At 41.1% G+C, this 25611-nt stretch overlaps 1 protein-coding gene across 1 annotated transcript in view; it reads right to left on the bottom strand.

Annotated features, from left to right (window-relative positions):
* Positions 1-10389: 10389 nt before the first annotated feature.
* Positions 10390-25611, bottom strand: part of HPGD (15-hydroxyprostaglandin dehydrogenase) — a 53968-nt gene continuing 38746 nt past the window's right edge. The window contains exons 6-7 of the mRNA XM_056560702.1: positions 18193-18356; positions 10390-13645 (exon numbers count right to left, since the gene is read on the bottom strand). Coding sequence (XP_056416677.1) covers positions 13513-13645; positions 18193-18356 — 297 coding nt within the window. The 3' untranslated portion in view covers positions 10390-13512. The remainder of the gene's footprint in view (positions 13646-18192; positions 18357-25611) is intronic.

The following is a 25611-nucleotide window of genomic DNA, read 5'->3' as shown; positions in this document are numbered from 1 at the left end:
AGGCCTTGCCTAAAAAAAGATATTGATAAAATAGAACAGTTCCAAAGACAGAATACAAGAATGGCGGAAGTCTTAGGCATCAAACACATCAAGAAATAGTTAAAGAACTAAATATCTATGGTGTGGAGGAAAGAAGGGAAAGGGGGGACATGATCAAAACCTTTAAAGGGGTACTCCCGTGAAAAACTTTTTCTTTTTAAATCAACTGGTGCCAGAAAGTTAAACAGATTTGTAAATTACTTCTATTGAAAAATCAATCTTTCCAGTACTTTTTAGGGGCTGTATACTACAGAGGAAATGCTTTTCTTTTTGAATTTCTCTACTGTCATGACCTCAGTACTCTCTGCCGACCTCTTCTGTCCATTTTAGGAACTGTCCAGAGCAGGAGAAAATCCCCATAGCAAACATATGCTGCTCTGGACAGTTCCTAAAATGGACAGCAGAGGTCAGCAGAGAGCACTGTGGTCATGACTGTCACACACTGCGCTCCGGCCGCAAGCACCGGTCGTGAGCGCATGGCCCCTGAATTCCCGACTGCCGGCAGGGCTGGGATTCGCATCGCAGCCCGTCACTCACCATGCTCCACTGCCACCTCCTCTGTGTCTCAGCTCCGGCGCTCGTCCCCGTCTACTAGCTGGAGCTCTGAAATTTAAAGGGCCAGTACGCCCATAATTAGTTGTTACACCTGACACTACATTATAAAGACTCCACCTTCCACACTCTTCAGTGCCCCTTGCCTGAGATTAAGCGTTCCATATTGTCTGTTGCCTTACCCGTGTATCCAGACCTTCCGCTACGTTATTTGACTTCGCACCTTTGCCGCCTTCCTTGACCTTCTGCTATGTTTGACTAAGCTACTGCCTTATCCTTCGCTACCTCGCCTAGCCCAGCTGCCTGTGTGGTCAAGCCATGTCGGGGGTAGGGACCTGGGTGTCGCCTGCTGCAGCAATCCCATCCTGCCTTGCATCAGGCTCTGGTGAAGACCAGCAGCACCTTAGACTCTGCTCCCAGATACGGTCCGAGTCATCAGCCACACAGGTTAGAGGATCCACATCCGGCTCTGTAACTGCAAGATCCGGCCATGGATCCCGCTGGGGTTCCTCTGCCAGAGAACCTGGATCTTGCTTCCATCGATCATGGTGCTCCAGTCACAGCAGTTGGCCCAGCAGGCACAGCAATTGAGCCAGTTATCCGCTCTGATGCAGCAATTGCTCACTGCACAACAGCAACCGCCACAGCCTCCTCCTGCTCCAGTGCTGTCTCCCGCTGCTGCAGTCGTCTTCGGATCAAAACTCAGCTGGTCTCTTCCAGAGAAATATGAGGGGGATCCCAAGTCCTGTTGTGGTTTCATGACTCAGTGCTCCATGCACATTGAACTCATGGCAGAACAGTTCTCTACGAAACGAGCAAAGGTGGCCTTCGTTCTCAGTCTCTTAACTGGAAGGGCTTTGGCCTGGGCAACTCCACTTTGGGATCTCCGCCATTTTGTTTCTGCTCGTCAAGACGATTGGGCCGATTTACTACCCTGGGCCGAGTTTTCCTACAACAATAAGGATTCCGAATCCACTGGATCTTCACTCTTCATTGTGATCTATGGACTTCATCCTCGTCCTCCTCTACCCTTGTCTACTTCCTCCGGAGTTCCCATGGCCGATGAAGTGTGGAATTTTGTCTCCATCTGGCAGGAGACTCATTACTCTTTTCTACATGCCGCTACTCATATGAAAACACAAGCGGACAAGAAAAGATGCCCTCCTCCCGAATTCTCTCCTGGGGACAAAGTGTGGTTATCTTCCAAGTTTATCCGCTTTAAAATGTACCATGTTATAAGCTGGGTCCTCCCTATTTGGGTCCTTACAACATCAAAAAACGTTTAAACCCTGTGGCTTATTCTCTCCATCTGCCTTCCCCACTCCGGATCCAGAATTCTTTTCATGTATCTCTCTTAAAACCTGTTATCCATAACTGCTTCTCAATATAAGACATCACTCCTACTCCCATCTCTGGTACCTCCGATGTTTATATCGTCAAAGAAATTCTGGATTCCAAGTTTGTCAGAGGAAAAATTTTTTCCTTGTTGATTGGGAAGGATTTTTCCCAGAGGAAAGGTTTTAAGAGCCGCAGGACAACATTCTAGACTGTGACCTTATCCACAAGTTCTTGCCCTCCAAAAAGAGGGGGAAACCAAAAGGGGGGGTACTTTCACACTCTGTGCTCCGGCCGCAAGCACCGGCCGTGAGAGCATGGTCCCTGAATCCCCGACTGCTTGCAGGGCTGAGATTCGCATCGCGAGACTCGCCCACATATGAATCCCAGCCCGTCACTCACCATGCTCCGCTGCCGCCGCCTCCTCCTCTGTATCTCAGCTCCGGCACGTGCGTCCCAGTCTCCTAGGGCACAAGTGCACCGGAGCTCTGAAATTTAAAGGGCCATAATTAGTTGTTACACCTGACACTACATTATAAAATCCCTGCACCTCCCACACTTTCCTGCCGGATCTTTAGTGCCCCTAGCCTGGGATTAAGTGTTCCATATTGCCTGTTGCCTTACCCGTGTATCCAGACCTTCAGCTACATTATTTGACTTCGCACCTTTGCTGTCTGCCTTGACCTTCTGCTACGTTTGACTACGCTACTGCCTAATCCTTCGGTGCCTAGCCCAGCTACCTGTGTGGTCGAGCCATGTCGGGGCTAGCGACCTGGGTGTCGCCTGCCGCAGCAAGCCCATCCTGCCTTTCGGCGGGCTCTGGTGAAGACCAGCAGCACCTTAGACTCTGCTCCCCGATGCGGTCTGAGTCATCAGCCACACAGGTTAGAGGATCCACATCCTGCTCCGTAACAGTGACAGAAGATAAATCCAAAAAGAAAAGCATTTCCTCTGTTGTATACAGACCCTAAAAAGTACTGGAAGGATTAAGATTTTTTAATAGAAGTAATTTATAAATCTGTTTAACTTTCTGGCACCAGTTTTCCACGGAAGTACCCCTTTAAATATCTGCCAAAGCTGTCGGAAAGTATTTTACTGAAAGAGTAATAGATGTTTGGAACAAACTTCCTGCTGATGTGGTTGGTAAATCCACTGTAAGTAAATGTAAGCTTATCTGACTGGGATAAACAGATATCTTTTCTAAGACAAAAATAAAGGAAATGATATAACAGACTAAATGGACCATGTCGTTTTTTTTTCTGCCAACAATCTTCTATGTTTGTATGATTTTCTTTTCTCTGGTTCTGTCTTAGGAAAATGTCTCTATATGAAATGCGATGCTGATTTGATTGGAGTCAATGGCACTTTGTGTAATGCCAGCTTTAGTCACACTTAAATAAAGAGTTGAACCGCTGACTCTTTGCAGTATCTTTTCTTGGGAACTGAAGTTTGGCTGCCAAGGAAAAATACAAGTCTAACATAAAAGAAAAGCCCCATCGAGCAATGAGTACGTTTTGTTTAGTAAATGAAATGTGATTTGATTTAGTATGAAAAAGCTGGTCAATAAAACATGTCTACAGCCAGAACATTTTCTCTGGACTTGGCACGGTAAATAAAACTCCAATAATTCCATCAAAATAATAACCTTCACCACTAACCTTTCTGTTTTTTGCAACTATGGTAGACAGCAAATGTTCCTGCCTTTTGTGACGGGTACATAAAAAATTCTGGGCTCATTTCTCTATTTTGGCATATCATACAGCTCTATTTCAAAGAATAACGTTCCTCTGTCTATTGGGGGTATAGAGGTGGGTGATCATAATCTTTCAAGTTGTTATACACAGTACATAACAGAAAGAGGTGTTAATAAACAAGAAGACAAATAAAGGAAGTGGAGCCGATAGATGGTATCTTAAACTTTTTTTTTTTTTATTATGCATTTTATAGGTTTCTTTCTGCAGGTTTCAGTTTAGTTTTTTTTTCTAGTTCTTCAAGCAAATCTTGAGAAATACAGCTGCAATATCCTGCTTTTTGTATGCTTTTTACTTTGTGTTACTAGCTTTCAGCATTAATGTATAGGGCTCACAGCCAGCACTGACAGATGTGTTCCATTAGTCTTTTGGAGCTTACTGTATGCGTATCCACAAACATACTGAAGGTTTGAAGGACAACTTAATGCTTATTGCAATTCCCCTTGCAACTTTTGTTCCTCTTCTATGTGTATACCGTATTTTTCGTCGTATAAGACGCACTTTTTCTTTCCCAAAACTGGGGGGAAAAAGTCGGTGCGTCTTATACGGCGAATACACCCCTATCGTGGCGGTCCCTGCGGCCATCAACGGCCGGGACCCGCGGCTAATACAGGACATCACCGATTGCGGTGATGCCCTGTATTAACCCTTCAGACGCGGCGATCAAAGCTGACCGCCGCATCTGAATGGAAAGTAGCACTAACCCGGCTGTTCAGTCGGGCTGTTCGGGACCGCCGCGAATTCACCGCGGCGGTCCCAAACAGCCCGACTGAATAGCCGGGTTAGTGCTTACAGGACACCGGGGGGACCTTACCTGCCTCCTCGGCGTCTTCTCCGTTCAGGGATCCCCTGTATGGCCGGAGCTCTACCTTCCTCGTCATCACGTCGTCGCATACTTGCGTCGGCGTGCGTAACAACGTGATGGCGGCGACGGAGAGCGAGGATACCCGGCCGGCAGCAGAGACGTTCCAGAGCGACCGGGACACGGCGACAGCGATGGAGCGACATCCAGGGCAGCGGTGACGGGTCCGGAGCGGTGGGGACACGTGAGTATTACCATCTCCTGCAGTGGTCTTCAATCTGCGGACCTCCAGATGTTGCAAAACTACAACTCCCAGCATGCCCGGACAGCCAACGGCTGTCCGGGCATGCTGGAAGTTGTAGTTTTGCAACATCTGGAGGTCCGCAGGTTGAAGACCACTATTGGGTTCAAAATCTTTATTTTTTTAGATTTTGCCCCTAAAAATTGGGTGCGTCTTATACGCCGGTGCGTCCTATAGGACGAAAAATACGGTAATTTGTGACTCAGAATATGCAGGTAAAGTTAATACAGCTGACCATTTTGGTACAGCTTAGACATTTTAAAGCCTTTGGCACAATAGTGTCTTAATTTATCCAGAATGTTTGGATTCAGGCATGTGGATTATTAGTCTTCCTGGGCTACCTGACCTTTCTTGTCAAAGCATTTTCTGCAGAGCATTTATTGACTTTCAGAAATAAAACTACTATAGACTTATCCAAATATTTCCTATCATTTTAAGACATTCACTACCAGCTGAAGGTTGTCAAAACTATCACTTAATTTTTCTTAGCCTAAGGAAAATTTGGAAATAGATGAATGCTTAGAAACTGCCAGAAAGAAATGGCATCGGATCAAATCAGAAGTTTATAAAACTGATGATAGATTTTTTTATAATGCAGGAAGCAGGATGTACCAGATTATACATACAAAAGGCAAAGTTCATAGCCATCAGTTAATATAACAGCGATATCATGTGCATCTGAGTCTGCTTTTTTACCAGTTAGACTTGTTTTAACCGGTAAAGTCATAACACAGTATCATTTGTTTATATCCCTATCGGCTATCTGCCCATATCTGCAGCTCTGAGCATGATATAGAGCTGACAGATTCTATTTAAGAACTTGATTTGGTGTACAAGAAATCCCCTACCTGACATTTGACATACATATATGTTAAAGTGTTGGGCACAGAGTATGGAATAGGCCCAGGTGCTGAATCCCATTTCATGCACAGCTGGTGCCAGTGATGTAAACTTTATTTGTGAGTCTATAGTAAACTGTGAGCGCAAGCGCAGTTTACAGCAGACTTCGCAGTTAGCATAGGGCTAGCATAGTCAGCATAAAGAGCGTAGTTTAATGGCGTAGTTTGCAAAATTAGCATAGTTTCAGACTGAAAGTGTAAGGGGGGGAGGGGGGATGATAGCCAGCTGCAGTAAACTTTACATCAATACTGACAGCAGAGGAAAGAAGGGAGGGAGTGATACTCCTCTGCTGTAAGATGCCATTCAGATGCTGCAGTCAATAGTAATTATGTCTAAGTCATATGTAAGTCATTAGAAAGCGGATTGACCCACCGTCAGCTGATCCCCCCCTGCTTCTGCACGCAACACAATTGTGGAGTAACAAGCAGCTTTCCTGGCCACTGGGTGTTTTATGAACGTTCCTAGGTCTGCCATCTAACTTCTCTATCAAAATTAGAGCACAGACATCAGTTTTTAGTCAAATCAAGTGATACTCTGATCTGAAGTCTAAAAGAGGTTTTAAAAATTTTCCAAAAATTTTTAAACATTCAACCCCTCCTGTTTCTTAATTTGCATATAAAATTCTTAAAATAAAATTTTTTTTATGCATTTGTAAAAGGCTGAGCTATATCATGGTATTTGTCCTGGACTATAAACACCATTAAACATATAAAAAACATACAATGTGACATTGTTTTTAGCCACCTTGCCTCTCCTCAGAAATTGGTAAAAAAAAATAAAAATCACAAATACAAACAACAGCAGCTTTATCAATAATTTAAAAAAAACTATTTAGTATATTATAAGGTACATCACATGATACCATACAGCCATGCAAAAGGTGGGGATGAAAACAAAAACAAAACACTATTAAGAAAAATTTTTTGGTAGGAAGGGGTTAAACAAAACATAAATTTTACTTAATATGAGTAATATTTTACATGTCAGGCTAGTTTTTACTTGTAGTTTAAAAAAAAAAAAAAGTGTTATTCTATCTTATCAGCAGTCCTAATGTACACAATGTTACCACGTGACTTTATAAACCCTATTAGCTAAGGCTTGATGAAATGTGTTGACAAAAACTCAATTACCATAAAAATGTGTTGATAGATACCGGCTGCATTTTTCTAGACCAAAAAAATAGTATGCTAGTTTTTTTTTAAAAGGAAAATATTAACATTCCTTAATCGTGAATGGCTGGGGAGTACATTGTTATGATTTAGTATTCTCACGCATATTTTTCAAACCACAAAGTTCAAAGGGAGAAAACAGATGTATATCACATAATGAGGCCCATGAAGGTGAAAACAGTGTCCTGTTTCATCTTGTGAATAATCATTGTGACCCTAGGAAAAGTTCACTGTTACTACAATATGTCCAATGGGATGGTCCCCCATACTACAGAACACATAAAAACATAAACATAGGAAGAAATAAAAATTACACAATATATTTTTCTATTCATCTTAAATTTAAGTACCGTATTTTTCGCCTTATAAGACGCACTTTTTCTTCCCCAAAACTGGGGGGAAAAAGTCGGTGCGTCTTATATGGCGAATACACCCTTATCGCGGCGGGCTCTGCGGCCATCAACGGCCGGGACCCACGGCTAATACAGGACATCACCGATCGCAGTGATGCCCTGTATTAACCCTTCAGATGCGGCGATCAAAGCTGACCGCCGCGTCTGAAGGGAAAGTGACACTAACCCGGCTGTTCAGTCGGGCTGTTCGGGACCGCCGCGATTTCACCGCAGCGGTCCCTAACAGCCCGACTGAATAGCCGGGTTAGTGCTTACAGGACACCGGGAGGGACCTTACCTGCCTCCTCGGTGTCTTCTCCGTTCAGGGATCCCCTGTATGGCCGGCGCTGTCCTTCCTCGTCATCACGTCGTCGCGTACGTGCATCGGCGTGCGTAACGACGTGATGGCGGCGACGGAGAGCAAGGATACCCGTCCGGCAGCAGAGACGTTCCAGAGCGACGGGGACACGGCGACAGCGATGGAGCGACATCCAGGGCAGCGGTGACAGGTCCGGAGCGGCGGGGACACGTGAGTATTACCTCCTATGCAGTGGTCTTCAATCTGCGGACCTCCAGATGTTGCAAAACTACAACTCCCAGCATGCCCGGACAGCCAACGGCTGTCCGGGCATGCTGGGAGTTGTAGTTTTGCAACATCTGGAGGTCCGCAGGTTGAAGACCACTATTGGGTTCAAAATCTTTATTTTTTTAGATTTTGCACCTATAAATTGGGTGCGTCTTATACGCCGATGCGTTCCGCCATCATAAATTTGGATGATAGAAATGGCAAGCCATTGAGTAGCAGTTTGTATGCATTGTGTTAGCGAAACATATAAGCCTTTGCAAGTAAGTTTTTTTTTATCCAGTTAAGACTCACACAAAGTATATGCACATCACATGCACATTAATGAAGCATGAGAGGGCTCAGGAGTTAAGCCCACACCATCCTCAGTGAGTGCTGGTGACTATTTGCAGCTGACACCCACCATCACCAGCCAGGATTGGAGACAACTCTCTAGATACTTTGATCAATAGTGACCACTGTATCTAGGAAGTTAGATGCACAGTACTGCACCTGTCAGGCCTATATGGCTGCCATAATTGTACAGTAAAATGACTGTTCACTGCAATACATTAGTATTGCAGTGTACTGTACATGTAATAACATAGCTTGTGGTTTTTGTTTTATTTTTTGTAACGGTTTCCACCTGATCTGGGGTGTATATATATCTTAGGTACTGTTGTACCACAGTTAAGTGTGATTGATCATGTAATATGTAGCCTGTTTCTCCGGGCATCTGTCTGGATTGTCCTACACTTTATTATATTTGAAATGGAATAAAGAATCCATATATTGCATCTATCAGGAGGTGCCCCTCATTCTCTGAATTTTCATATGGGACTTTGCTGTTTGTTGTCAATATGGCTTGAGCACCACCATCTACTGGGTCCCTCTGATTTACGTCTATATCACCTATATTTAACTAAAAAATAGCACATTAAACCTGCTCACTGTCTTTTTCATCTTATGAACGGAAGGTGTGTCCTTCTCTTGCCTGCTCTGTGCATGATTCAGCTTTCTTCCTCACTCTGCTAACTCACTGATCTTGAGAGCAAGCCTGGCAGCCCTGCTCTGCTATACACAGACACACACACACACACACACACACACACACACACACACAGACACACTGGAACTGGAACTTTTAGTTTTGGAATAGTTGGAGGTACAGTGTTTGGATAACTTTTTTTACAGCAGTGTTGCCTTCAGCTGTGTGCCTACAGATTTTGCAAAAACTACAACTTCCAGCATGCCCAGACATCCTTTCACTGTCCAGTCATGCTTGGAGTTGTAGTTTTGCAACAGCTGGAGGCACATGTTTGGTAAAACTTTGTGTTACAGCAGTGTTGCTGCAGGCTGTGTTCCCCCTGCAGCCTTGTCCATCTGCCATCACTTGTCCATGACCCTTGGACAAGCTGATGCTGTGGGACTCAGTGTCCCAGGAGGTATGGGGACCCTTAGTGGTGGGATTTTCAAAGGCAGTATTCTTTAATATGTGATTTATTTATTTATTTTTTTTTTTTTAAGAAGTATACTGTATTAGAAAAACTATTGTTTTGCCAAGATGTACAACATATAAAAAAAGTACTTATATCTGACAGTGACAATAGTTTCGAGCCCAGTCTGGGCTCGAAACTATTGTTGCAAATAAAGTTCTTAGTTTTACACTGAGGACGGCTGCCTTGCATCTTTCCTGGGAGGAGAAGCGCTGTATGGAAAGTCCTTCTTTTTGGAATTGATCCACGTACTCCATCATTACACTGCATCCAGCTGACCTTGAGGCATCTGGAAAGGACACTGTGGCTGCTGACCTCCAACAACCACTGCGAGTCTACAAGTTTTCCGAGGTGTTGTGCCCTGAGCACAACAACATCTGGTAAGCCTCTCATTTTTTTGGCGCACATTGTTATTACCCTAAACCGCCTGCACTAGGAGCGCACCTTATTTTTTCTTTTATATCTATCCATTTAAAGTATTTGGACCTGGGTGGTGCCAGCTGCTGTATCTTGCTGGTGCATTTCTCCACTTGATATGTGCACATGGATATACAGCGAATATGCACAGAAATATACAGTGGATGTGCACAGGGACTATATAGTGCATACCCAAGGTTGAGTCTGCTCTATATGTGGGATGTGCTGCTTGCATTATATAGCTGACACCTGCCGAAAGTAGCCAGAAACAGAGAGTCTTGAAAAAAAAAAAAAAAAATAGCATGCCAGTATATCACATGTTCAGTCAATAAATGTTCTCAGTTGTCACATTTATAGTAAAATGCTGTTAAAAAACAAAGGCAGAAAAAATGTTAAGTCCTCAGAAAGGGCTTGTTACAAATTCTTAGAACAAAATAATGTTAATGCTTATGTAAGTGTACAGAATTCTTGTCTAAAGTTACCCATAAGCCTTCTCCCCTCCTTCTCCCCTCCCTTAGTTATACTTGATGGACATATGTCTTTTTTCAACCGTCCTACTATGTAACATTCTGTACTAACTGGTATCATCTCTGAGGCTGTTTATTGGCTGCACAAGAAAATTGTGGAATCTTTTATAATACTTAGACAATGTACAAAATACAGCAAGTTACAACAAAATCAACAAATTTATTGATAAACTTTTTATTATTGGACACCATGAACCATTTGAAAATTTTTACATATTTGTCAAGGTTAAACATTATGTGACATATTTCAGATATTTTGTCACTATAAAATGCGCACTGTTATAATGGTTGAATGAGATTCTAAGGGCAGGTAGGAACCTACTCCTTGTGTCAATATTCATAGAAAACCCAGCACTTCAAAGGGTTCATATTGTAAATGAATGGCTGTCAATAAATGTATTCCCATTTCAGCATCACATCTGAAGTGCCATGTTTTCTGTGAATAAAAATTTGTATATGATAAATGACCAAACAAATTTACATAGACAAAATGTACAGATTGAAACATTTATAAAAGTAAACACTTCACACATCAGATAGATCACAGCATATTTCTTACAATCACAGAGCATAACTTAAATATATACATTTGCTACAATATTTAACAATAAATGGATCAAGACATTACCTGTCAGCTTCCTGGAAAAGCTGTACATCCCAGGGCTTATACTACATGTGACAGGGCAAACATTATAGAACTGAATACAAAAATATATATTTTTGGGGGTTATTCTACAAAAAGATGTGTATTATCCACATATTTTCACAGTTTTTCTAAAGCCCTATATATACAGCTTTTCAAATAATAATACCTTAGATCAAGATCTTTAGTTGAATACCAATGCACACACCATCTTTGGTGCTGCTGCAACACACTGGGGATATTCTTTATCATAATCCCAGGGAAACATGGTTTAGTAACTCATAGACATCAATCAGGTTGCTCAATAGGGACCAGTGAAAACATGAGCCGGAATGTTATCCACTGCTACAGGCAATGCCTTCACTTTTCTCTTGGATTAGTTTTCATTTTTTTCACTATAATCTTTTATATTATCCTCTATGGATGACTGGATGCAATAGTGCATTCTTGATTCATGAAATGTCATAAACATAAAGAAGATTAACATTCAGGACAGCTCATTGTATTTTTTATTAGTCAAGAAACTAATTTATGTCCATTTACTGTCAGTTTCATACTGTGTTTACTCGGTATGTTGTAGTTACACATTGGTTTTCCTTCAAAAAGGCATGTCAATATATACCATGGCGTACCTCTAGTGGGCCCACTCAGTTTCATGGCGTGAACATAGTCATCTAATGCAGTGGTTCTCAACCTTTTTCGTGACTGTACCCCCAAAGGGTGAAAGTATGTTCATGGGTACCCCTTATGTGTAAGTTCCTGCGAGGGGTACCCGCGGACAAAATGAGTAATAAAAGTACTTAATTTCATGAAGATGTGTGCTTACCTTCCTAATGTGATACTTAATCCCCTTGTGCCATTATTCCCCTCTCCCTCTGATCGCCTTTTGCCATAATCGGATAATGGCAAAATGGAATCAGAGGGAGGGGAGAATAATGGCACAAGATTAAGATGGCTGGGGGGGGGAGTAATGATTACCCCCTCCATATTAATCTCCTTGAGCCATTATCCCCTCTCCATCTTAATCCCCTTGTGCCATTATTCCCCCCTCCAATCCCCCTGGGCCAATATATGAGATACATACAATAACACCCTCCCATACTGTGCTGTTACACTTCGTTTAACATGCTCACCAGGCCTGTGTCTATCCCATTCGGCAGGAGTCGGAGGGCCGCAGCGGGTGACATCCTTCTGCGCTGTGCCGCCGCCTCTGCCCATCATCAGGGACGTCAGGCCCGGCAGCCACTGCAGCTCGAATAAAGTGGCCGTGGCCGCAGCTCTGGCCGCTGTACAATATAGTGAGCTGCCGTGGCAACTGTGGCATCCAATCCCTGCTCTGCACTGACAAATACTGGCCAATGCATGGCCGGTATTTGTCAGCGAATTGCCGTACCCTCCCATAACCCTTGGCGAACCCCTGGTTGAGAACCCCTGATCTAATGACTATTTGGCCAATTTCCCAGACTCAGCAGATTATTTTGAGTCCTGCTTAATATCTTTTTGACAGAATGTCAATCTATACCAGTAACATAATGGGCAAATACTGTGTGTACACACTATTACCTGTATGTCCAAACAAACCTACCAAATCAAACTGCATATACACTCATACACACTTAATATATACCCTTGTACATACACATAATATATACACTAATACACACACAGTATTTACACTAATACACACAGTATAGTCATAGACACGCCACCTCACACACAGTGTATGCATACATACACTCTTACATACAAAGTATATACATACACACGCATTGGGAACAGGAATATACAATAGACAAGCTCAGATTACATACTCAGATTATCCCCTTTGTCTATACTTGCCTCCTCCCTGTAGTGCTGACACCTTTTCCCTTTTCAGCAGTGCAGTGAGGGGCAGGGGAGGGGCAGAGCACAGACAGCAATCCTACGCGCTATGGGCACAATTGATGCCTCCCATGAAGACCCTCTGTACTAACAGGCTCCAGGAAAAAAAGCTTGCAACAATTTAAAGACCGTAAACAGTCTGGGGGATGGAGGAGAGCAAAGGTTATAGGTGCACAACGCTGGTTGAAGCAGCACAGTATTTTTGCTTTCTCCCTGCTCCTGGTAGGGACCGTGAACATTTTATCTGGGGCACAGACCAAAATGTTAAACTAAAATATGCATTCTAATTGTGTCCATCAGTGCTTTATAATATACTTTATTAAGCTTCTTAATAAAGTATGGGCAGATAGCGCCACAGCCTAAACTGTGATGCTGTGCGCCACTATTGCACTTAAAATTTGGCACACTGTTTTGATCTAAAGTAAGCCTAAAAAAATGGTCAAAACTTAGACTAGCCAGTCTAAAGGGTCTGCACAGCCTTTCTACACTAAACTGAGCATTAAACAGGGACTAATTACCTGCCAACTTTACACAATAAGCCAGTACAGGATCTTGGACATTTACTTTGTTGTCATATAATTTTATAAATTCTGTTGTGGGATTTTTATTTCTATGATGCTATATCCCATCAATGCCATTAGTTCTTGTGCTTTACTAAAACATTATATATATATATATATTTTTTCATAAGAGGAAAAAGTACTTTAGCAACAGTTCAACATTGAACAATCTTCTCATTGCAGCTTCACACTTTTGTCTTTTGTTGGGCATTGAATTCTTCATAATGGATTCCTCGAGATGTTGTGATTTTCATTACGGCACCATTTGCAGTTTCATCTTCTATAAGTTTGACCATTCCTTGTGCGATAAGTGATGGACTGCACAAAAGAAATATTCATGAAAACATTAGCTAAAATAACTAGATGATTATTGTCAGGCAAATGACACTTTAACTGTGTTTACAGACCCAAATTATTATAGTGTTTATTAGAAGGTTAGTTAAGGGGGTTATCCAACACGTAAACATTTAAAGGGGTACTCCACCCCTAGACATTTTATCCCCTATCCAAAAGATAGGGGATAAGATGTCTGATGGCGGGGGTCCTGCCACCTGTAACGGCTTACGGAACCGCTGGAGGCCCTCAGGCTAATACCATCCCGACCATGAGAACGGAAGATTGTGACATCACGACTCCGCCCCCGTGTGACGTCACACCCGCCCCCTCAATGCAAGTCTATGGGAGGGGGCGTGACAGCAATTGGATTGTATTGGAGCGTCAAGGATTATTCTTCTAATCAAATATTAGATCAGCAGGGATCCAAATCTTAGCACCCCCCACTGATCAACTTGCTGAAGGGGCCATGGTATCTGTCTAAGCTCTCTGTAATGGTGGTTCAGGGAACTGCCGCACTTTTCCATTCAAGTGAATAGGAAAACCCTGCAATACCTTGCACCACTGCTACTTATAGTGCGACAATGTTATGACAAGTGCAATTTAACACTGAAGAAACTGTGGTGTTTACCCAGCTCACTGGTGGGAGTGCCGGGTATCAAACCTGCAGATCTAATATTCATGACCTATCCTGAAAGTAGGAATAGGCGGGGGCTGTCCTCTATGACCATCACCGATTGTTGGAACTAAGAATAGGTAGCAGTGGCAGCAAAGTGATGTGAATCTCGGTATTCTGAGGGCTTAGCTTGTCTTTTTCCAGAACCTTCATTTTCAGTCCATTATAGTTAACAGCCATCCATACAGCCTCCAGAAAGAGCCAGGCTGAGCAAAGAGAGGTGGTGCTTTCCTATACTCTGTTGTAGCACAATGTTTGGACACCCACCAATTAGACTTTGATGGTATATCTAAACAATATGGCATCCATGTTTATACTGTAACAACCACTAATCAGATCTATCACAATTGTATTATTATAGATTATGATCATGAAATATGTGCAGAACATTCTGTTCTGAAGTAAATAGGTTATATTCATACAATTGGTGGTGGTATCCATATTCTTTTCAGTGTTACATTTTTTTTTTTAAAGGTGTTAAACTAAATGATTTCTATGCCTGATATCTATATAAAGCAGTCATAACCCTATACAGGGCGTTAATATATTGTGCAGGATACTCCCCAGGGCCGCGACTCCAGAATTAAAGATAGTATTCTTTACTGCACACATAATTGAAGGAAGGATGAGATAAAGTTAGATAAACTATAACACAGAAACCTTGGATGCAAAGGGAAAATTAAAGAAAAATAAAAAGGTTAAGAAAAATTACATCATATCATTTTAACATTTAATTCTGTGTCTGCTTATTCGCCCACCGTGTGAACTTTATATGCAAACAATATAATCACAACTGCGATCATTCTTCAGGTTCTAAAATAGACTTGTGCTGAAGTTTATATACAACTACAAATCAAGTATAAAAGAGGCCCAAGGGAGGAAATGGCAATTGTTCCATGTGCCAAATAATGTTAAACAATATTCACTATTGCTGCATGAAGCTTGCCAAGTATACAATAAACAATGATTAATATAACGTACAGCTAGCAAACCGTGCCGATACTATGAATAAACAACATGTGCAGCGCAATATTCTTGCCTCCTGTTGTGAGAAATATGCTCAGTATTCCAAGTCGAGTGTTTAGTACTCTAAAGTGCTGTGACCAATATAGTATAATGCTTTATAAAAACAAGTTAAATTCTTCAACTGTGCAAGTATTCTATTTTTTCTTCAAGTCCAGTATATAGCTCATCTATTCCAGAATATTCGTATTTTATACATGACAAGTATGGCAAAATGTAACATGGATGATTAAAGTGTGGCTGTCATTAATAAAAAAAAAAAAAAAAAAAAAACTTTGACATGGAGGCTTGCTAAAAGTTTTGATCTGTCTAGGTCTCAATGCTGAGACTCCCACTGATGAGGAGAACAAATGAGCAGAAGTGCATGCTTAACGTGTTCTGTAGAGATGAGGGAACTTACAGTAAATTCGATTCATCACGAACTTCTCAGCTCGGCAGTTGATGACTTATACTGCATAAATTAGTTAAGCTTTCAGATATTCCGGTGGGCTGGAAAAGGTGGATACATTCCTAGGAAAGAGTCTCCTAGGACTGTATCCACCTTTTCCAGCCCACGGGAGCTCCTGAAAGCTGAACTAATTTATGCAGGATAAAGTCATCAACTGCCGAGCCGAGAAGTTCGTGACAAATCGAATTTACTGTAAGTTCGCTCATCTCTAGTGTTCTCACCTGGCACTTCATGTGACCTTGTCAGACTTGCAATGTAAGTCTATGGGGTTGCCCGGGTCTCATAAATACAGAGTGAGGAGATTAGTGTATGGTCTCACACTTCTTATACCTTTAAAGGTGTGCTTTTAAAAGGTATTGACTAATGAAGACAACAGATCTGGTTTCTCTAGGTACCAGCGATTTGCCGCCATTACCAGAAGAAGCAGCAGTTGGCAATAGGTTATTTGCTGCAGAGAGAATATGCATTTAGGGCATGTGGACATGGGTTGTCCAGGGTCAAGGTTTTGCTGTAAGTGTAATGTACAGTAAGTTTCATATACAAAACATATAGGGGGAAGATTTATGAAATCTTGTGCAGAGGTAAGGTGAAGCAGTCAGATTCTACCTTCTATTTTTCAGAGGCCTTTTTAAAGGGGTACTCCGGAGAAAACCTTTTTCTTTTAAATCAACTGGTGCCAGAAAGTTAAACATATTTGTAAATTACTTCCATTAAAAAAATCTTAATTCTTCCAGTACTTATTAGCTGCTGAAAGCTACAGAGAAAATTCCTTTCTTTTTGGAACACTGATGACATCACAAGCACAGTGCTCTTTGCTGACATCTCTGTCCATTTTAGCATCCGTGCATAGCAGATCTATGCTAAGGGCAGCATGGTGGCTTAGTGGTTAGCACTGCTGCCTTGCAGTGCTGGAGCCTTGGGTTCAAATCCCACTAAGGACAACAATAAATAAAGACTTGTTATTATAATAGCGTCAGCAAAGAGCACTGTGCTCGTGATGTCATCAGAGAGCATTCCAAAAAGAAAATAATTTCCTTTGTAGTATTCAGCAGCTAATAAGTACAGGAAGGATTAAGATTTTTTTATTGAAGTAATTTACAAATCTGTTTAACTTTCCGGAGCCAGTTGATTTAAAAGAAAAAAGATTTTCACCGGAGTACACCTTTAACAATGAATGAAGCAATCTGATTGGTTGCAATAGGCAACTACATCTCTGTTCATCTGCACAAGTTTATACAAATCTCCCTACATGTTTTATACTATACAAGTCACAGCTTTGCTTTAATTTCTCATATTGTTCTGGCTAAATGGAAACTGAGGTGTGATGAGTTGCTGTGGGCAACAAAAAGGATGTTACTTTAAAGGGTAGGGACACGTAATGAATCCACAGCATATTTTATGCTGCGGATCCGCCGCTGACTGACCCTAGTGTGCCTCCTGCTGTGCCTGCTCATAGCAGCATTCCGCCGATATGAGCAGACACACAACTTGCAACTCACCATGTGCATGCGCAGTGTACTCACAGACAGCTGCAATGTCTAAGAACACTGCGTATGCACACAGCGACTTGCAGGTCCTGTGTGTCTGCTCGTAGCGACAGATTGCTGCTACGAGCAGTCACAGCAGGAGGCACACTATAGGGTCAGTCATCAGAGGATCCACAGCGTAAAATATGCTGCGGATGCGTTTCGTGTGACCCTACCCGAAGACAATTTAATAAATCTTCCCACTGTGTTAAATAAGGTTGCAAGCTGTAGAAGGGTAGAATACATTGAAGCCTTTTTGAAGAGTCGTCTTGGGGGTCGTCTTCTCAAAGGAAATGGCTAGAATGCATGATGTATAGTAGACGGAAAATCTGTCACACAGAATCTGGTCTTCTGAAAGAGGTGGTCTTTGGAAAGGCTTCACTTTCCATTCAAAAGAGGTGTGGCCTCAGCAAAGTAAAAGGGTGTGCCAAGATGTGCCAAAATTATGGTGCAAGATTCTGGCACCATTTAAGAAAACAAAAAGTCGGTCTAACATTTTTGAATGTTTTCACCATCAGTGCTAGGGTGCAATGTCTGAGCTTTTGCTGTTCATAAGGTGAATTGTACATTCATACAAAAGAACATACAAGTTTATGAATAAAAAAACAATTTTACATGATTTTAGTGGGATATGTTGAAAAGATTTTTATAGATCCCCCAGTATATTTCATGAGTAAATATACCAGTGTATTAAAATCTTAGTGTATTGACCGTAATGATTTAGCATGTTTTCCTGTCCCTACTATTCTTTAACTCTTTCCTATGCAACAACTTTCCTATAACTGATAAAGCCTAGCCAAAAGTCACTGACAAAAATATTCTATCTACTACAATAACATAGATAAATGTTGGCACTTACTCAAGCACGCCAAACAGTTTCATCATGTCCTTTATGTTATCCTTGTATTGGAAATATTCTCCCATATTTTCTTCTTTCTCAATGGATTCTAGAAGTGGCGTGTCTACAAATGCCGGACACACTGTGTTTACCCTCACACCATAGTTTCCGATAGATGCCAGAGCCTGTGAAAAGAAATGAGACCTATATAAGATTGGAAATCCCATGCATATGCTTTCAGAAGGAAAACAATGATACACCGTAGTATAATTTACAGTACATAGAACTCATATGGAAAGGAGATGTGCAGACCAACATCAATAAACAGGGAAAAATGATGCGATAATATTTGATTCTGAAAGTCATAGTAGAAATCAAGCAGATACATAAAACAACTGATTTAAAACTCAAGTATTTATAACTATAGCACTCACATAGGCAAGTATAAGTGTTAAACCCCAGGTGAATGAAAAACTAAGAAAACCTTGTACAGTATCAACGTATTAAAAAATGGCACCATAGGACCCGAGGCTAGGTCTGAAAGGATATTTCATAACATGATGACATTACAACATGCTGGATTTCAGCTGATATTTCAGGTTAATATTACTTCATACAGTATAGTGACACTTACAGATGGTCCTGTCTAATGTGGTTGGATGTTGATTGATGGCCATATAACCTAGACCTAAGATTAAGGTTTTTTATTTTTATTTTTTATTTTTTTCTCCTTTGCAGAACTATATAAAGGTCAAAAGTGTCATGAAAAAATCAAGTGAACTGATGCAATGACAAAAAAGGGAACAAGGTTCTCTGGAAGGTTGTTTTTTGCCTTAAACAAACCCAGAATGGTGTTGCTGCTTGTCCTAGGTAGATAAAATACACCTGAATAGATAAAAGCTCAGAAGCATGGAGGCATAATGCAGGGCAGTATTGGGTCTTCTCCGTTATACATTGCATTACTAACATACTATGCTCTGATGAAATATATCCCAGTGAATCTCTATAGCAGTGTATACTTATAGACATAAAAGCGCAAGAAGTCAATTACTACTATGGGCCTCAAAGTGTAACGTAGAGTAGCAGGCTTTTTAATGAAGACAAATATCTTGCTGGTTGCCAATGACTACTGGCAGTGTGTGACTTGTGTTTTAAGGACAAGGCAGCAGGCAGGAACATGTTTTTCTCCTTGCAATATGTTTCGAAGAAAGGGTGCGTGTCACTAAACTTATCACATGCACGGGGTTATCTGCAAAGGCAGTGCAGGCAGGGGACACCACCCTGTCCCTTATCATATCGATACTGAAAATATTTACTTGCAAGAAGTCACAGCAGTATTTATCACCCAGGCTGTCCTGAACACTGAGTATACAGACACATTTAATTAACCATAAAAACACCATACAACACTGTACATGGAGCATATAAAATGACTTTTCAACATACTAATAATTATAGTAAAGTGCAAAATGCCATCATCCATATAATTCCATAAAAACTACCAGTGTATAAATACTGCCACAGTACTCAAGCAATACCACCATACAGTAGCAAATAACACTTTGTCCAAATAATATCATAAAATGTAAGAATATTAACAACTAGCTTCAAAATTATAATGCCATTCTGTGTCTGGGTACTCTGCCCCTGGACATCTTATCCTCTGGTCAGAGAGCTGGGTTCAGGTGGCCATGGTTGTGATGTCACGCCATGCCTCCTCATTCATGTCTATGGCAGGGGACGTGAAGAGCGCCTAAAGCTGGAGTGCCACCCTGAGATGGCGGGGAGTCCCAGTGGCGGGATGCCCTGCGATCAGACATCTTATCTTCTATCATTTGGATAGGTGACAAGATTCCAGATTCCCTTTAAGACATTATGGCATTTGCTACATATCTTCTCTACATATCTTTTTTTTATTTTTTTTAATCAATTATCTTTTTATTGACATTCTCTACATATCTTCTAAACATTCATTACCACACATGGTTCAAGTTAAGATTTGACATTACATTGCACATAAATGTTGGAAACCTGTCAAAATGGGATACCGATTCATTAGTGCACGCACTGGCAGAGCCCCCATTGACAAGTGATTATGTTTGGGTCATTTTCTGAATATACAGGTGTTTTCCTGGGACTCAACAACAGAGCACGCCACACTTTTGAGTCCAGTACCTGTATATTTTGGAAATAACCCGAACAAAGTAAGGCTACTTTCACACTGCAGCTGTGACCTGCTCGTGACGGGTCCGTTAGGCTTCTTTTTGCCTTTAACGGCCATTATTGGGATGGGGTCCGTTGTTTTAGAGGAGTATAGCGGGAGAAAAAGACGGTGTATGCACTAATTTTTCTCCCATTATACTCCCGTCATTTTACCATGGCCGGTCTACTGCCGGCCATCAGTTTATTACATTGAGGCCACCAGGTCAATGGTGCCTGTGCAAGTGCATGCACTTATATAGGTTGCCAACATATACCTGCAATGTACTGTAAAACTGTAATGCAAATTCAGCCTAACATTGTACATAGGTTTCTTCAGAACAGTCCCCAAATGCAGCAGGAATATTTTCTATTCTAATAGTGAAGCTAACTTCAGAAACCTTTTTTTGCTAATCTTAATACACACTGATCAACCAACAATACAATTATGCCAATAAAACTAAAGATCTCATTTAAATTATTAGGATTAATTCACAAGTCACATTAATTTCAAAGATTTTACTGCAATTTTGGAAAATTGGACAAAAATTGCAGTCATAATGCCATGTGTGAATCAACCTTTACTGCAAGATTAAGGAGTCGACTGTCCTCCTTGCTATTACTACATACACACACTCACTACACATAATAACCATATATATTCACTACATTCATGCACTCACACATGTGCACACTCTTGTAATTCACACACATACATTATATATATATATATATATATATATATATATATATATATATATATATATATACATACATACACACATGGAAACTGCAGAGCAATGCAGAAAAAGATGTCAGCAGAGCAATGTGTAGCCGTATATATATTATATATATATATATATATATATATATATATATATAATCAGACCTAGTTCTCCTCCTCATCAGCAGTTATTAGGGGGCATTGGCTCAGAAAAAAGCAATCTATGTTGTGCTACATGTCTATTATAAAGTAGTTATAAGTCACAGAATATTAGATACCTGATCCTTTGTGCGTAGTCAAAAACAAACAAAATACGCCTTTAGTGGCCTCTAGATCTAGATCTCTAGTACAAAGGTTAAAAAAGTAGCTGCCAAGATCATTCACAAGTATTCTATAAATGATTTCGTATTTTCATCAAATGGGAGGTAAAGTAGTTAACTTGCAGGCAGACATTTTTCAGGACTTTCTATCACTATTCCAGTGGAAAAAAACACTACAGTCAGCTTATTACCAGCCTGAATTGGATGATAACAGACATATCCCCTGTACAGCATAGGCTGCAGGATATTGGTTCATGGTTTTATGGTGCAACTAAATGAGGAGCAATAACATACAAGAGTGTACTTGTAGAAGGGGGGAGTTAATGTTATTCCTCCACTTATGTTAAGACTTATGATATGCCCTCTCTATGCCTTGTAAATATGCCTATGCTGCAAAAGTTGTGTATCAACTTTGTGTGCCCATTTCTGGGCTTGAGGGCTTAGATTTGGCACCAATCTAAGAGTGCATGAGGTGTCTGCGAGGCCTTCTGTGGCCTACAAGAATGACTAGGCCTGAGCTTGTCTGCCCAGAATCCACTGGGGGGGGGGGGGGGGGTGCTGGAAACTGTAAGAAGTGAAGGTGTAGAAGCTGTGCATGAGTCGCTTGAAATCTTAACAGATGCCCAGAGTAAAAGTGCCAGAGTGGAAGGGTGCAGCAAGGCCTGAATATCATCATGGATGGTCAATGTATGAGCTGGCTGAGGAAAGTGTATAATGCTAGATTGTGTTAAACCTTCAGTCCAGCGATAGATAAATAATGATAGACTCTGTGGATGGAGTAATACCTTCAGTCCTGGGAAGGAATTGCATTGGTGAGATACTGTTTTCTGTATAACATCAACGGACTGTGTGAGCACTTCAGTCCTGAATATGTGTACGTTGCATGGGCATATTGAGAGTTTGACTACTATGTGACCTTTTATAAAATGCATAAGTGAGAACAAGTCCTGTAAGACAGTGTGCAAAGACACTGAGACAAAGACAAGGGGTCCTTGTTAGTATACATCATGGTCACTTTATCAATTACTAGCTGAGTACCCGGCGTTGCCCGGTTTTTCCTTCCTAATCCTTGTTGGGGAGGAAAATAAACAAAGGAGGAAGCTTTTGACTTCACATCACGTCCTCATATATTGTTGTCATATCCCACCCCATATCCCGTCATCATATCCCGACCTCCTTTCTCGACCTCCTTTCTCGACCTCCTATCCTGTCCTTCTATCTCGACCTCCTTTCCCATCCTCCTTTCCTATCCCGTTCTCCTATCCCGTCCTATCTCGACCTCTTATCCCGGTCCTCCTATCCCGGTCCTCCTATCCCGGTCCTCCTTTCCCGGTCCTCCTTTCCCGGTCCTCCTTTCCCGGTCCTCCTTTCCCGGTCCTCCTTTCCCGTCCTCCTATCCCGACCCGTAATATGTGTACCAGTTATTGAAATATCTCCAGCCGTACGGAAGTTATGTGGGAACATACATTTCCCATTGATTTGCATGGGACTTTAAACAAAAACCCAGACCCTCACAAATGCAGGTAGTTAAGGGTTAAATTAACTATCCTATATTTTAAGTGGACATATAAGTAACATGTTACCAAGTATTATCGAAATATCTCAAGCCGTTTGGAAGTTATGCAGTAACATATTTCCCGTTGACTTGTATGGGACTTTATACATAAACCCTGCCCCTGGCAAATGGGGGTGAGTAAGGGTTAAATCACCAATCCTATGTTTGTTGTTGACATATAAGTAACATGTGTGCCAAGTTTCATGTTAATATCTTTAGCCGTTTGGACGTGATGCTGGAACATACACACACACACACACGTACGTCGAGTTTTATATATATAGATTTAGGTGCATCATTAGTAAAAAGGGCCATGTTGCCAATCAAGGCCTGCATAGGATTGGGATTCCATGGGAGGAAGATATTAGGGAATGTCTTATTAAATTATAATTACATATTACAAATAAATTACACAAAATTCCCTTTAATACATAAAACTTCCAGTACATTTAAGTAATTCTCTGCTGTCGAGTTAAACCGGATTTTGATCCCAAAGGAGTAGTTATCCTAAAGGAAAACCTGCCTAGCTAGAAACTGATATAAGAGCAAAGAATGAAACACCATTTAACTGTTAACATTTACCATTCAGCAGTCTGGGAAAGCTGTGTGACAACTCCTATGGGATAGTGTATATTGAATGCCACCGAGTTTTTACTGGCATTTTTTATTTGGGTAGAAATGCTCCCTAAATTTTATATTTGAAAATATCTGTTACGTTTGAGCTAGAATATCTTATGCAAGGACCATTCTATGGATTCAATTATGTACAGAATTATCGCTATAAATATTTACAAATGACAGCTAGTTAAACATATTACAGTGCCTTTGTAGGTGCGTGGGAAATGGTACAAACCACAAGCAGGTTTACACATGGTTTTTATTACCAGGATTCATTATACACAGCAGCAGGGCTGCTATTGTCTTTCTGTCAGGATGGGACTGTGTGTAAATATCAAGACACTAATTTGTAAGGAATTGATCCTTGCTGTGAGCTGTACCTTGTTTCCCGAGCTAATAACTTTCCTTGGTTTTAAACACAATAATCATTTACTTGTACTGTGAAAGTTCCATTTTATTTGGCACAAAGCAATCAAACACAGAACAAATTGTTCCCGGTGTCGACTCTATTTTCTCAGTGGATGACAATGATTACATAACCTATATTAGAACACATAGATAAAGCCAGAGAGGACCATTATTACTAGCTACACTCTGGAAAGGCTATTTCTGCCAGTGACACTAGTGGCACAAAGGTTCCCCTAACCATTAAGTAACAAACAAGAAAAAATTCAATAACAACCATGTGTGCCGCGCTGATATGTACGGGTCAGCCTTGAATGCCTTGGGCCAAAAAGGAGAAATGACTCTGAAAATCCATCCTCCAGCCATAACAAACAAGTTACTGCCTGTTTTTACTTAGCATCCTTCTGTTATCAGTGCACAGAGGGGTCATATATTTTGATGGAGCTAATAGATTATTTATTAAAGAAAAGATATAAAACACCAGAAGCAAAAAGTATACTCTACAGTTGGTGTCAAAGGGTCCTGCCTTTAAAGAGAATCTGACAGCTAAACTGCTTTATTCCTAATGCGGCCCAGTGCATTGGAGGAAGGGAGCCAGATGTCCGAGCTCCCCTGTCTGCTCCATATTCCTCTGTCAGCCCTGCCCCCTGGACGATTAAACGCCGCGGGTGAGCGCACAGAGATGAAGATTGCTCACAAGAAGCCTTCATTAACATAATAATGAAGGGGGCGGGGCCGACTGGGAATATGGAGCATGAAGGGGAGCTCGTCCAGCGGTCTCCCCGCCTCCAATATGCACTGGGGCACATTGAGAACAAGTGGGTGCCTCATCACAGTCGTTAAATGTGGACAAAACTTGGCTCTGACAGGTAGTTACAGTACGTTGTGGTGGTTGTAGTGTTTGCCGGCTCATGCTCCATTTATGTTGAGCATTTAGCCAGTTCTACCCTGGATGCTCAGCATCAGTACTGTATTATTATATAAGCATATATAGTACAGTATATAAGACTGACATGTTTCCTGGTAGACAAGCCACAATGTATTCATAAAAAAAGCTTTATTCCATTGTACAGAGAGGAGAGGTCACAACCTGGGCCAGATGACCAGAAAAGTTTAGAAATCCAATCAAACAGCACATTGTAGTAATAAATATCTAGAAACCTGGTTATACACAAGTGTGTATGCAGTCATATAATGCTGCGCAATAAGAGGCTGTCTGTCTGGTTGTATAAGTATGTATAACAATCCTGTACGATAAATCTTTTTAGTAAGATGGTTATGCAAGTGTATACTGTATAAACCATCCTACTGTTCTGTAACAAATAACTAGAAATTTGGTTATATGTATTTAGTGATGCAATACTATGTAAAAAAAAAAAAAACAGGCTGGTTATAAAAGTGTCTATAATCTGTTGTAAATGTGAAATATTTAACTAGCAGATTGGTTATACAAATGCATAGATTTAGTTCGACAATGCTGTGCAATAAATGACTAGCAAAAAAAAAAAAAAAAAAAGTACTAAAGAAAGTAATAAAGAAAGTAAGCCACAATGAAAGAAAAATAAAATTAAAACCAGAATAACAAAAATACAAGACAAACCACAGTTGAATCCACATTC

This window comes from Hyla sarda, chromosome 1, assembly GCF_029499605.1.
Source record: "Hyla sarda isolate aHylSar1 chromosome 1, aHylSar1.hap1, whole genome shotgun sequence".
NCBI classification, from domain to species: Eukaryota; Metazoa; Chordata; class Amphibia; order Anura; family Hylidae; genus Hyla; species Hyla sarda.
Note: the sequence above shows the minus strand (reverse complement) of the source record. Positions and strands in the feature narration are given on the sequence as shown.